The 15,241-nt window shown below is 40.8% G+C and overlaps 1 protein-coding gene across 7 annotated transcripts in view; it reads right to left on the bottom strand.

Annotated features, from left to right (window-relative positions):
* Positions 1-13,439, bottom strand: part of SESTD1 (SEC14 and spectrin domain containing 1) — a 49,047-nt gene extending 35,608 nt beyond the window's left edge. For 2 of the 7 annotated variants that reach the window (XM_079310327.1, XM_079310333.1), the window contains exons 1-4: positions 12,733-12,930; positions 9,708-9,770; positions 8,943-9,045; positions 871-950 (exon numbers count right to left, since the gene is read on the bottom strand). In XM_079310327.1, the coding sequence (XP_079166453.1) occupies positions 871-925 (55 nt within the window). In that variant the 5' untranslated portion in view covers positions 926-950; positions 8,943-9,045; positions 9,708-9,770; positions 12,733-12,930. Of the gene's footprint in view, positions 1-870; positions 951-8,942; positions 9,046-9,707; positions 9,771-12,453; positions 12,679-12,732; positions 12,931-13,184 lie in introns of those variants that run through there. The other 5 variants (XM_079310329.1, XM_079310328.1, XM_079310330.1 and 2 more) reach the window with 5 other exon arrangements.
* Positions 13,440-15,241: the final 1,802 nt, after the last annotated feature.

Below are 15,241 nucleotides of genomic sequence, written 5' to 3'. Positions count from 1 at the left end.
TAGGGACTGTGGGCAAATTCAAAGCAAAATAAATTCTATTAACAAAAAAGCAGGTTTCACTTCTCAGGTGACTAAAGCAGACTAAACCAGACTGGCTAAAACAGACTAAAATTAACTAAGCCAGAAATATATTTATGGCAACACTTCTCAATTTTTGAAGTTGACAAGTGTTCTGTAAGTTACCTACCTACTCTAGATCAAACAATCAAACACCAACAACTAACACAGCTATCTACAACAGCAGTGAAACCAGCAGGAGAATGTCATTCACCATTTGAAACACTCCCTTTCCATTTTTTGTTTTGTTTGCTTTGGTTGGTTGGTTTATTTTTTTGTTTTTCTGGCAGAGGGAGGAGAAAAAGTTAAGTTACCTTCATTATAAGATACAGGAAGTTTTAAAAAATACAATGATAATTACAAGCTTCTCTTAATGAACTAATTGGCAATAACCAAACAGTTGCAATGCACGGCTAATTCTGCTTCCATATCTATGTTGGAGAAAAGGCAGGTGAAAAGGAAGAAAAAAAATTTTCTGTAGAAAATTGTGAAAACTTTCACAATTTCTAAAAATTTAAAAGTCAAATCAGCAAGGATTATTTGTGGATGTCTATTAAATCATCATTCTCTTACATATAGACTGAAACTTCTCAACAACTTTGTAGGTTGAGCTGCAGGCTACAGTAAAACAAGTCCTAAACACCAACACCGTGGCAACTAGATAGAAAATTCCAGAGATTTAGTTGGAATACGACAAAGCACTAACCAAAAATGCATTTTTGTTAAATATATCCAGCAAATACAAATAACCAACTTAAACATGCCAACCAAATTATGTAGGGTGGAATCAGTTGAGGAAAACTGAAATTGTACCTGAAAGAAAAGCCAATTTTTTCTTCAGAATGGGCAATATTACCGAGGCTTCCATCCTATTGCAGATACTTCGAGCAGCTCTGAAACACAAGAAGTTGAAGTTGTCACGCAGGGGAAATCAATTACAGTGTTTCACAGTGTTACACTTTTGTATTCTTCTGAAGGAAGAACAGAACACTGTAACCAAAGTCTAAACTACTGTCACAACCTAAGAAAAAACATCATTGTAGACATTCATCCATACAAGTATTTAATTAATGATTTCTTTTTCATCACTGGGGGGAAGAAACAATCCAGCCACAAAAACCAAAGCAGAATCTCAGCCATGGACAAGATAATTTATTTAAAGTCCTATTTCCCAACCCTAATAAACTGCAATTAATTTACAGGTAGGTTGCTCATTCAGATGTAAAATAAGTGCAAATAAGATTGTGCTTTTGCACAGCCTGTTATTTCCAAAAATATAATAATTACCAAAATAAGTTATGCTACATTTCTGTCAGGACACTGCCACTACCCTGCTATTAGCAGGGCTTCAGTTTAAGAGAAACACCCAACAGCCTGAGTAACTATGTCCTACCTATAACCTATACCTGGAAATGCTCCTGCTTCTTTGGCCTCCTCCTCACCCTCATGCAATTTTTATTGCACTGTGAACTGCAATCCACTGTGATGAAACTTTTTTCTTTACTGACAAATCCCCAGGATGCCTGAACTGCAACTTCCTCTTCCAGCCTCTTGCAACTCTCTGAGGTCTTACTTCCACAGATCAATCCATATAATTAAAAAACCTAATTCCGCTCTAAAATACATAATTCAAGATATTGCTAACATCCAGCCAAAATAAAAATGGAATTCCTTTTTCTTTTTCATTCCAGGCCCAGGGCTTTGGACGGCAATCTGGAATTCTCCCTCTGATACTTCAGAGTGCACACAAAGAGAACTTTTTTTCCTGGCATGGGGGAAGTTAACGGAATAAAAACTATAAATGATTTAGGAAAAAAAAAAAAAACCCAGAGAAATCCAAATAGCCTGAGGTAAAACAGTTATTCCTTTTCATGTTAAAACAATGAGCTTCAAAACAAATTAAAAAAACAAAACATCATTATACAAAAAACAAAAAACCAAACACATTTCAACAGCTTTTTACTGCCTCCCCAATGTGCATTGTGTCACAATGTTCACTCCCATCTCTTATCCCAAAATCTCCATATTGAAGTGCAATTTTTGCCAATTATATAAAATTCACACTTCATGTATTACAGAAGGAAACAAACAACTTTCTGTTCTCTTAGGAAACTGAATCCCATGACAGCCTGCACTTTGAACAACTACTCAAAAAAGCATCCTATTAATGCTTCCTGTATGCTTTACACAAAGATTCGTATTTATCCGTTGCAAAAACCACAAAATTCAAGAACTACTCAGGCAGTCATTTTTGTCTCTCAAACCCCTCTGTGTAAGCTTTTTAGCTTAGGCAGTTCTTTTTATTTTCCTTTTTTCAACATATGGAACACATACCTGAATGATTTTTCCCCTTCCTCCCTAAGTTACATTTCCAAATTATTACAAATGCCTCTTTATTATAATCAAGTTCAAACCTACACACACTTCATTATCTTTCTACTTTCACACAGGAACAAAAGCCTGCATCAGCTTACTGACTCTAGGGAACATGTTTCCCTGCTCTTCTGAAAAGACCTATTTATTTAATATGAAAGCATCGCTTGGCTTTCTGCCACAGTAGTGGCACTGTCCATGGATCAAAATAGTTCTTTTATTCAGTATTTCCTGGAACCAAAGGAAGCATTCTGTTCAGAGTGGAGGGAGGCGAGTCAGACCAGTTAGAACAACTGCTGACAATTCCAAACACCTAGCCTTTGTTCCATAAACTCCTGAAGTTTACAATTACCTCTCTCCTGTGAGAGCTTTGATAGGTTTCATCTAGAAGAAAACTCTCACCAGAGCAGGTTATCAGAACATACCAGAAAAAAAAAAAAAAATTCCTTCACTTTTAAAACACAGGCTTAGCATCCTTCTCTATTTTTGACGACAATTAAATGAATTAAACTAAATGTCTCTTTTGAATATTGGAAAGCAAAACCATTCCAGGACAGCTGGCATCTGGTTTCCAATGGGAGCTACTAAAGGTGTTTTTGTACCTTTGCAATGTATTTAGACCTACAAAATATGTGTAAAGTCTTCAGTTTGTTGGAGGAAGACAAAATGACAGGCTCTTAAAATTTGCCATCAAGCTGTCAATTTAGCATGAGGAAAGAGTGATTTGTTGCTTAATATTCTACAACCATTTAGCTGAAAGAAACAGATTCAGTGTCTATTCATCAATAAAATGCCATTTGGTTTCATGAAATGCAGAAAAGCTACAGAAGAAAAACAAAAGCACTGAAGAGAACAGATTTCATGTGAGGAAAGTGAAATACTTCGGGAAGCTGCATTTTAGCACTTCCAAATTGAAAGATATAACTTTTATACGCCGAAATGTTACAGATATGAAATAAAGAGGTTAAATATTTTTGCTGAATTTCAGAAACAATCTAAATTGCTGTATGACCACCTAGAATCTATTTTGCCATAATACTATAAAATACCATACACCAAACTGTAGAAATTGTAGCCCTTGTATTTAACATTTCCTGGACACATTCAATACACTTTCAAGAACCTCACTGAGCTTGTTTAGAATGACATAGGCTTTCAGGTTATTAAATCAATATAGCAATGTCATTCTCCAACAATGTATTCATTTCTTTGAAGATTTCCACAAGTAGGTGGCAACATCAAATTCACACAGTATTTGTATTTAAAACCTAAATATTTGAAAGGCATTCCAGTGGAAATAAAAAACTCTTCCAATCCTCTCAACAAGCAGAAACTTTTTTTATCAATACTATTTGTGGAGAAAATTCTCTTGCATACAAACATGCATACATTAAGGAGAGATTGGGAGATAGCAGGCAAATAGTAAAAAAAAATTACAGGACAGGTAAAAATAAACACAATATTTCAGGCTGCACTCCAATGTGAAATCAAAACACAATTTAATAGGCTGCATCCTCTATAATTTCTAGACTCTGGAACAACTGTGAATTACAATGTTCTACTCCATACCTCTAAACAAAAACAAACAACCCCCCCTCAACAAACAAAACCACCCTCAAAAAAAAAAAAAAAAAAAAAAAAAAAAAAAAAAAAAAAAAAAAACCAAAAAAAAAAGCAAAGAACAAAACCCAGGAAAAAATAAAAAAAAAAACAACCCAAAAAAAACCCCCTCATACAAAGTAAGTACTATGTGTAATTCATCAAAGTGCCAAATTTCTGATGAATGGAAAGTTTCACCTGCATTTTGTGCTACCCATCTTCATTGTCATTGAATCAAAAACATAAATAAGAACCAATGTCCAGACACTGTTTAAAGCCACTGTAAAAGTCTATTAAAGACAGGGGAAGAGTGACAGGCTGAGTGGATAACTAAAGTAATATGTCAGAGAGAAGCTCTCCTGTGAGTAACAGGTGTTTTCTTTCTAAGCAACCCAGCAGAAACCACTGCTCCAAAACACTAACAGTCAAAACAAATTCAGGCTTAATGAGCATTAATATTAACATGCTTATTCATGTTTGTTGGACCTGAAACCTTTAATACTCTCAGTACATGGTGCAAGGTTTTGAAATAGGTTAGTCTGCACATGAGCATCTGTTGCAAGATTCAAAGAACGAGTTCTTTCTTCATTCCTTTTGCTTGTATCTCACAAGAGCATGTAGCTGGTCTCTTAAGCACAGGACTACAAGTAAGAAAAAAAGAATCTTGTTTCTATTCCCTGTTCTGCTATGAAATATACATATGGCTTTCAGCAAGTCATTTATCCTTTTTAGTCTCCATTCAGTTCCTCCATTTAATTCTCTTTTTACAAGAGTATTGTGATGTTTAATTCATTAATGTTTTTGAAGACTTGAGAGATTAGAAGGAGCTCCACAAATCTGCCTATAAATAACCAAGGAGCAGATGGGCAGCTATGTTCAAAACTGTAGCAGCTTGCAAGTCCAGGCAGAAACAATAGCACAAATAACAATAGACATTTTGAAGTACCAAAGGAAAAAAGCCTCAAAATATATAGAATGAAAGCACTTTTTCTTTTAGATCAACTTTTGAATTGCAGACCTTCAAAATTAATGTCTTCATTCTCTGAAGCCAGCATGCAGACTTTTTTAGATGCTAACTTCAACCCACAAAGCATTACCCTCTTTTTCCCTGAATCAGCTTACAACTAGTTCATCTGTTCCACACAGAAATAAAATCCACATGTAAAATACAGGGAGAAAGCTGAGTATTATCTATGTAGATTATTATTTCACCTTCCTTTAAAGCTCCATTAAAGGTTGTCATCTCTCCCACAGTAAAGTTGCACAAAGAGAGAACACAAAGGAAGGTGTCTCCAGGGCTGATGCCCCAGAGTAATTTGAGAAGCACAAACCTGCCCCAAAAATAGAAAAAAGCTGTAAATATTTATTAGTTAATGCTGCCTTCAATTAAAAAGCACCTGGAACTTGGCTACGCAGCTGGACAGTTTCAAAATAACAATAAAACCTGACCAATGAACATCAGCTTACATACACAAATTCAGTGTTTGGTTTTTACTCTTTAAAGCATTATGAGCAGCACAATAAATATTTAACATTAGAGCCCTCAGGAGAAAAGGTAACTCCAGATATTTACAGAATATCAATTTTTTTTGCTTTTTCAACCACTTTCATATTTTTAATTTTTTTACTATCTGTAAAAACTATCCAGAAAAAAACCATAGAAATTTTATACCATGTCTGAAGTTGTACACAAGAAAAATATTCCTGATCTTCTTTAACCTGCTAATTCACACTAAAGAAGTCAGAAAATAAAAAATACCAGACTAATTTCATAAGTATGCAAGCTGCTTTAACTCTTAAGCAAGATGCAAGTTGCATTCAAGCCATTTCCATTACAAATGCACTGTTAGTAACCTAACTCAGCAACTTGCCATGGCAGTTCAGGGGACACACTGAAAGTGTGCTCTGACTCAGGCTAAAGCTGAGGTTAACAGCATGCTAGACCATGACCCAAAAGCACATTGCCACAGCCACAACAAATTTAAGCTTGGAAAAATTCCAATTCCACTTCATTTTCACCCAAAGGTTCAAATCTTGTCTTTTAACTAAAGTTAATAATAGAATTCAGAAGACTGTCTGATAACTACTTCCTCTATTTAATACATATTCCATATTAATTTCCCATCTTTTTTCAATCCCTCAACATTCTTTGAAAAGTGCAATAAAAAGATGAGTAACAAAAGGAAGTGATGAGCAATATAATATGGAATAGCAAACCAGCAAATGGAGACCAGGTGAGTAAGAGGTTATACCTTCTGAGAAGAAAAAAACATTGTGTGTCTGAGTTCTAACTTTGATCACAGTCAACTATTCATTTCACACAAAGGCAGAGCTTTTCCTCAGACTTCAAGCAAATGCCTCAGGGGAGAAAAGGAAGAGCAGCAAGCACAGAAACAATGTAACTCAGGATGCACAATGCCACCTGCACCTACAGCTGTGAGACAATACCAACACCTCAGTCCTTCCATGGACCAAGGCCAGCCACAGGGACTGTGCAGCACTGGGCACTCTCAAAGAACAGCACTCCTTGGACTCACTGGCCATGCTCACAGCAAACCTGTCCAACCCAAAGGAACAGAGGCACACATCATAATGATGCTGCACGTGTGACATCAAACATAACAGCTTGCTAGAGTTCTCTTTCCAGCCTCAGCCCAAGCCAAACACATGGCTTGTTATTGCAGTTTTCAGGTCTCTCTAATCTCTAATAATAGAGAATATAAATCACAGGTTTTGGATGCATCTCCATATTCCCTTTTGTACAACATTCCTGCCACATTTTGCCATTCTCTCACATAAAGTGAGAGACACTATTGACCTTCCTGCAGAACCCCATAGCTTGCCCACCAGCATCAAAGACCAATCTACCTACACCCTCCCTCCCTTACAACAGGCAGCCAAACCAGCACAAGTTGCAGTCATCTGGTACAGTCCCATCTCAACACTATCAAGTGACCACAGAATACACAAAACAATGCAAGTTGAGAGGCTGCTTCTTCTACCCCTTTCTTTGACATAGCAATATGTCAATTTAAATGCCATGTTCAAAGCATAGCCAAGGCATTTTCTCTTTCTCACCACATTGCGCTAAAACTCATTAAAAGAAAATTCTCATTTTTAGGTCTTAAAATTTTCCTTAGTCAGAAGTCACATGGAAATAGTACAGAATCACATGGATTGCATATTCTACTACAAAAATACTTTGTGAGATTAGGGCAAAGAAAAATAACCTACAGATAGTAAAATAAAACTACATAGTCCTCTCCTAGCTCCCTCTTCTTCAAAAAATACCAACACAAAAACCTTCAACAAACAAAACAAAACCAATATACAAGTCACAAGTGTTTGGAAAAATAAAAACCTTATCACCAGCTCTTTAAGGAACTGTCCAAAACCAGTTTGTGATGAAAGATTAGAAAGCTCCTATGCCTACAGTGCTTCATAAAATGAACTATGGCAGTGGGTGGAATGAGATTGGACAATCCAGGCCATGAGCAGCCAAGTCAAAAGACAAAGTCAAAAGACAAACAGCTGTACCGATGAGTGCAACTGCTGGCAGTCTGGAACAAATGAAAAACACTTCCCTCTGGGGTGCAAGATTAGAACTTCTTGTTCTTTTTGCAACACTTATATAAGAAAACAATCTACCACTTCATAACAATACACATATTTGGCATTGGTTACAAGTGCATGTGGCTCAGGGCCTCAGGATTCAAATCCCAGCTCAGTATAGTGACATTTGACTGAGTGGAAGCAAAAAGAAATGCTCCTCTATACCAAAAGCCATCTTGTGCAGCAGACACAAAAGCAGTCATCCTTTTGGAATGGAGAAAACTGACCAAAACAAGATGACAATGAAGAAGAGACTAACAACAAGTCTGTTTACAAATCCCTAAAATTCTGGGTTTGCTACCTGACCAGCTCAAGACTATGATTTTGTGTGGATCTTGAATCACCCTGAACAATTTTCTCTGCTAAAAATAAATAAATAAATAAATAAATAAAAAATTTAAAAATTCCTGTTGTCTTTCCCCATCCTCACTGCACAATACACAAAATATCCATGATAAGAGTAATAATAAAAATCCTTTCAACAAGAAATAAATACCTTGAAAATTTTGCTAATGTCAACCAAACATGAAAGTACAAAAGACTGAAATATTCGCGACCTGGTAAATAAATACCTTGTTCACATATTCCAGACATCCATTAATTCACTGCTCTACAAAGCAAAAATAATTATCTAAGATGTCCTTAAATTAGTGGGTGCAGCAGAAATGAATCTTAGCTTTCAATTGATGTCTTCTGTTTTTGTATTCAGATTAAAAATTCTGAACATTTCAACTGCAAATCCCAAATTAACAACCACAGCAACCAACCTGCAGTAATCACAGCACATCTCTCTCTCTCTCTCTCCTACCCCCTCAGAATAAAACATGCAGCCTTCCACTACCAATAAATCAATCAATAAATGGTCACATGCTCCAGAGAACATAAAATCAATCTAAGCTGCTCCCTGGAACATCCTGCATAGATGCAACACTCATACATTTTCCAATTATACTGTTTTCTAGGGTCAAGTGAGAATGCAAAATTAAACAATTAGCAAATGGAACACCAGCAAAGAGAAAACAGACAACCTGCACTGAGGTCTCAATTTCAGCCACAGATATCATTTAGTGACCAAAATATCAAGCTAAAATCAAACCCATTTATCTTATTCCTTGAATGCTTTTTTTTTTTTTGGGCCTTCTTGGCTTGGTCAACACTTATCCTTCATGATATCTCACTAAGAACACCTCTCAAATGCAACTCTGCCAATATCATAGGAATTTATCTTGGCTCTGAATTCTCATGTACCTACTACATCTATCTCCCCTGAATTATTGTTTCTGCAAAGCCCTAAGTCATACCTTCATCTCCTCTTAACTATTGTAATTTCCTTCTCAATGGGTTCTTTACGTCCCAGCATTCCAAACTTCAGCTTGTCCAAAATGCAGCAGTTCATCTTCTCACCTGGAAACAGGAAAACAACACTCCAGATTGATTTTTACTTGCTTCCTTGTTGAGTTCAGCATCTGCTGTAAGATTATCCTCACTTCAAAAATCTCTTGCCCTTATTTAGTCTGAAGACTAAAAAGCTTTGCCAACACATTTTTCTACTTGCACAATCAAGGTTCCCAATTCTCTCATTTATCTTCCAGCACAAGCTTATCAGCACCATCAGAGCAGCAATTATTACCTCCATGCTATTAAAACTTCTCTCCTTACTCTCACCCACTATCACAGAACCCTCTTAAAAATAGAATTCACTTATTTCCAGTCTTATGCTTAAATACTCTCTAACACATCTGCAGCTACTCCTCTCCTTGTGGGACACTACCACAACGTGAGACAGTAACACAAGTTGTACTGTGAACAGCCAAACAATGTAATTTAGTTTTTTGTTTCATGTTATAGAGCCTTTTAAAGACTTTTTAGAAGTCACACAATGAAAACAAAGTAAAGCAGCTAAGTTAGAGAAGACATGAGTTAAAGTCTAAGTAAATTTCTACAAAATCAAACACAAAGATATTGTTCTAGGCAGTACTTTCATGAGTATCAAAGCTTCATAAGAACCAAATATAATGCATGAAAGTTATAAATATTTATTTTTGGAAGAGACCTATCTTACTTACCATTAGTACTGGAATGCAAAACTGTCTGCTAGGTTTACAAGTTTGACCTCCAGATCCCGGGTTCTGTAAATTTAAATGAAAAAGTATTTGACCATATTTTTTGATTTTACTATTCAATCTAAAAATGTATTTCCTTGGAGGATGAAAACAAGCATTTCATACAGAGCTACATGATAGGGGAGCCAACATAACCGTTGTATATTCACAAATACAAGTAAGTTAGGCATTTGAGTTTAGTGGGACAGCAGGAATCCTGCACTTTCCACCAAAACATATGGTAGACATCAACATTGTTTATAGTTAGCAGGCAATGCTCCTGAGGCAGCACCGGAAGCAGCAGGAAAGTAACAAGAACCAGAATCCCTGTAGTATGCTTTCAATCAGAGGTAACCTTCACAGAGTTTTAGGCTAAACTGAAAATACAACAGTGTTAGTAGAATTTTTGTGCGGAGGAAGAAGGTATATCTACAAAGGTACACATTGCCATAAAACTTTAAAAGGCAAAGTGTAACTTGAATAAGAAGATAGAAATAGTCCCTTTTTCTATTAGAAGATATGGAGTTAATACATAAGCATCAAATGTTAAACCTCAGCAAATGTAAGGTTTTCATGAAACCTTGTAACTTGATCAAATTCCACCCATGAAATGAAACCCAACAACAAGACCCCAAAAGTTCAATTTAGTGTATACTGTGTAAAAGGCAAAGTCAAGATGACAAACACACTTCACTGGTTTGACAGTAATTCTGATAGATCAGCCAATAGAGTAATCAAACTCACAGTAAATTGTAAATTAAAAACTCCCTTCTATTAATGGAAGTTTTCTAGTCAGCCTCAAAAAGATGGGAGAGAAGGCAAGAGGACACACCTATAGATTGGGGAGAAAAATACAAACAGCAAGTACCTGAGACAGCCTAAGTACAGACACACTGGAAACCCTGTAATATGATTTCCAGGATAGGCTCTGCCTCCTTTACCAGAAACGCCTATTGAAGGTGTTCTGCATTTCCCCACCCATCATCACTGGGGCATAAAGGTGTTCCTCTTCATAATCTGCTCCTAGAGATTCTTATGTTAGGTAGCACTGTATTGAAGTTCTTACAGAAATTCCTCTGGTTTCCCTTCCATTTTCAAGCAACAGCCAATTGAAACTGAGCTGAACTTCACCTGACTTCTCTATTTTGTTGACAGAAAATGACAAAACTATGTTGATTTCCTGTTTACATAAACTTTACTGAGAAATTCGAATCCATAGCCAAGTTAGAATTCCAGCCTACAACTCATCGAGACATCACACCAATTTTTCTTACACTAAATATTCTTATAAGAAATTTAAAAATACATCTATTTCCTTCTCTTAAATTGTATTTCTCGGAAAACTGATGTTACTGATCAATTAAACTGCAAACAAAATATCATCTACTAGCATACTACTCCAAGAAAAACAGTCAGCTGAGATGATTTTACAGCACTCTTCAAGCAGCAATCTGTGATAAAGAACTGTGCAAAATCCTAAAATCCACCCCTAAAACCTCATTGCAATTACTCTTAGTTTTGTGGAAGATTTTCACAAAATCACAGTATTATTAAGATTGGAAGGGACCTCTGGAGATGAACTATTTGAATGGAGCCCATTTGGAGATATTCCTGTCTAACTGCTGGTGGTCACCCAGTCTAGGCAGGGGACTTGGATGTCCCCAGAGAAGGAGACTCCTCAATCTCCCTGAGCAGCCTTTTCCAGCACTCTGCCTCCTTGCTTTTCTCCTGAAAGAGCAAGGCATGGCCAACACATCACCAAGCCACAGGCCTCTCTGAGCAAGCTTCAGTTCTATTCTTTCCCCTTTTCTCTCTTTAGTTTCTGCTTGGTACAGACAATGGCATTAGGACTATAAATGGCCGCATTCAGATAAAGGAGAACCCTTATTAGCACAGTAATTAACAATTATCAGCAATATCATAATGTAGCAACAATATTCATTATTTACTATATACTGAATCTTAGCAGGCAGTGTCACGGAAGGGAGAAAAGGGGGAAAACCCAGTACTTCCTTATCACAGTGAATTTTAATCCATGAACAAAATCCAATTGTGAGGACACTGCAGACACTGCAATACTAAAAATGGAGAGGACCACTCTCCCTTAATTGTTCCCACTCTTGCTTTCATGCACTCGTTTAAATGCTTTAACAAAAACAGTGCTTTAGAACATCGCCTTCGTACAATTGCCTGGCTAACAAGCTCTGCTAAGGGGTAGCAAGGGACACTACAATACTGGGAGAGAAGGCAAAACTGCTGGACAATAGACCTGTCAAAAATCGAAGAGTAACCACAGCTATGAGCAACCACGTCTCCAGCGGTGAATCAGCTTCCCGAGCAGGCAGCGCTTCCCGAAAACCAGGAGCGCCCGAGGCGGCGGCAGTGACACGGCCGTGACTCGTCCCCAGCCCGCCGCCGGGCTGACCGGGGGCCGCGCACCGCCAGAACCGCCGGCAGCCGAGGGCTCGGCCGGCCGGGGAGCCGCCTGCCGCTCCCGGCTGCCGCCCCCGGCTGCCTCCGGCTGCTCCCCTTGCCGAACCCCTCTCCTTCCTTGCCGGGCCTGCCGCTTCACCCGCGGCGGGGCCGGCCGGGAGGGGCGGCCGCACAAAGGCAAGAGCTCCACCGGCGGCGGCCGCTCGGGAGCCCCCCGGGCAGCCGAGCCCCCCCGCCGCCACCGCGTCTGTAGCGGCCGCACGAACAATGCCCGAACCTGTTGCGCGGGTTCCCCTGGGCCGCACCGACCCGCCGTGCCAGGGCTGCCACCGCGGGGCAGCGAGCGGGGCGAGGGGCGAGCCCGCAGCCGGGGCTGCTCCGCGGCACGGCCCCGCCGCCGCCCGGGAGAGCCGGAGCCGCCGCGCACGGCAGCGAGCAGCGCGGAGCGCTCCGGGGCCGCGCCGCCGCCGCCCGCGAACAAAGCGCGCCCAGGCCGCAGGGCCTGCGCCGCCCTCCGCGGGGCCGGGGCAGAGCCGCTCCGGAGCGCGGTACTTACCGATGCGGCGTTGCGGGTGCCCGGGCTGGGAGGACGCGGGGCGGAGCCTGGACCCGCCCGCTCCGGCCGGGCTGCGGCGGCGAACCCCGGCCGCCTCGCACCGCCTCGCTCGCCCGGCGGCAGCCCCTGGGGACGGGGGCGGCTTCGACCCCTCCTCCGTCGGCAAGGAGACGGCGAGCGCCGGGCGCTGGCGGGCCCGCCCCGCCGCTCTGCTCCGGCTCAGCTCTGCCCCGGCTCAGCTCTGCCCCGGCTCAGCTCTGCCCCGGCTCAGCGCCGCCCCGCCCGCGGGCGCGGAGCCGCGGTTCCGCCCGCCCCGCGCGGAGCCGGCGCGGCCCTGCTCCCTCTCTGCTCCGCCCGCGGAGCCGGCGCGGCCCTGCCGAGCGCTGCTGTGCCCGCAGGCCGCGGCCCCGCCCGGCCCGGGCCCCGCGGCGGCGGAGCGCCGTGATAAATACCAGCGTGGGACGAGCTGTCCAGATCTGCCCGGCTGCGGAGTGTGTGGCGCTGGCGGCCGCGCTGGGACAGCAGTACTGCCGCTCGGCTCTCGGGAGGGACCCGCTGTGCCGGCTGGCTGCGAGCCCAGCGGCTCCCAGGTGAACGCTCGGCGTGTCTCATGCAGGTGTCGGCTGCCCCCGGCGCCGTTCGCCGCCCATGTTTCAGCACTCACCGCATCGCAGAATAGCCCGAGTTGGGAAGGGACCCACGAGGATCGTTTAGTCTAATTCAGCACTGACGTGTATTTTGTTTCCCCTCCGATGGCAGATAATAACCCATTGTTTGTCTTAGCTCCTGGACAAACACCCTAAAACTCTGTCATGCCAAGATTAAAATAAAAGAAGCAAAAAATGCAGAAAGAAATGCTGTGAAGAAAGCTGGCTGGGATACTTGTATTGCATTCAGCCTAACCGCTCTAGGACAGGTTGCAGTCTTAAATCTCCTAGCTGAATACATCAATAGGTGACCTAATGGATCTTAGAAACATCAGCTTCTGCAAACTCTCTTAACCATAATTTTGCTCCTGGTTTTTCCAGAGCAGTTGTATATAATTTATTGAATGTCATTCTCAGTATGGAAACTGTCTCACAGAGGCTGCAACTGCTTTGTTTCTTCCCTCAAGAGTTTGCAGAAACGCCACTGTTCACCACCTTTCCTGTTTGCTGTCCAGTCAGCATCTGCTGCAGCCACCGCCCTCACCGGACCCATCCCTGGGCTCACTCAGAGAGCTGTCCCTCTCCCAGTGACACCACCCACTGGACGTGCAAGACAAAGATATTGTCATTCCGATTTTCAGATGAGGCGTATCAGCCAAGGCCTGCCAGCCTCCAGAACATACCTTCTCTGCTGAGCCTTTCTCTCCTGGAAGAATACTGAAAACAGCAGCAGCAAAGAAAGAGGAAGGGCAAAATTACTTCCTCCACAACCTGTAGAGATAAAAAGAGAAATGATCAGCTTCCCACTAAAAATAATTGCTGTAGAGAACCAAATTAATTATTTTTTACTTTATTGAAAGAGGAAATCTTTAGCAATATTTTAATTGTGTTCACTAATGTTTTAAGAATGTGCCAGATAGAACTTTTAGATCACTTTCTACAGTTATGCTTATTGCATACTTGTGGGCAAAAGGGAAGATAATAGAAGCTTTCACTATTCATCAATATTTACTTCAGATACCTCAGGCTGTATCTTTGTAAGCTCTGACTGTAGGACAAATAGTATTTTAGAACACTAGGTAAGTGATCTGATGCCCAACACATGTGAAAACTCAGTAGGACTCGCTGACACATATATCTTTAGAAGGAGCAAGACAAAAATCAACAAGGGACAAACTACAGCAGATTGTCGCATGTGAATTTCTCTTTCTTATTCCACATGTCCAAGACTCTCCAAAGTGCAGATACTATGTTCTGTGTACTGTACCTATCACACAGCCTACAGAATAAAGGAAAATGCATGTATTTAAATAGGGTGGTTTTGCTTTGGCTTGTGGATCTTAAATTTTCAGTACCCATGAATTCATTAATCCTAAATTTCCTTATGGTTACTTTAGGGAGAGGAGAGGTGAGGAGTGTGAGAGAGAGAAGAAGAGAAAGAGGGAAAGGAATTCTGGCCAAAAGGACATAGACCCTATTTCTCCATTTTTCTGGTCACAACTGGAGTCTGTTCTCAAGGACAAAACAGTGCCTTCCATAAGAGAGAGTTACCCAAAAGTCACTCTCATTTGTACTCTGGTTGGAGATATGCTAGTTTAAATATAAATATGCTGCAACAGATTTTCTGACTTTTGTTTTCCATGCATACTCTGCTGAATGAGTTGCCAGGACAGAATTTTACATGATTAATTTTTTTAAGGTCATACCATCAGTTTAGAGTTGTAGTTAATTGCCTTTTCCATGCAAACTGCCCGTAGGAAGAAATCAGAGTATCAAGGATCCATTTGATTAAAATGACCCTTGATATATGGTGTTATTCTCCAGCAGCTGTGCCAGATTAACTCAAACACAAATGAAAGCAA

Source organism: Erithacus rubecula (assembly GCF_903797595.1).
Source record: "Erithacus rubecula genome assembly, chromosome: 8".
NCBI classification, from domain to species: domain Eukaryota; kingdom Metazoa; phylum Chordata; class Aves; order Passeriformes; family Muscicapidae; genus Erithacus; species Erithacus rubecula.
Note: the sequence above shows the minus strand (reverse complement) of the source record. Positions and strands in the feature narration are given on the sequence as shown.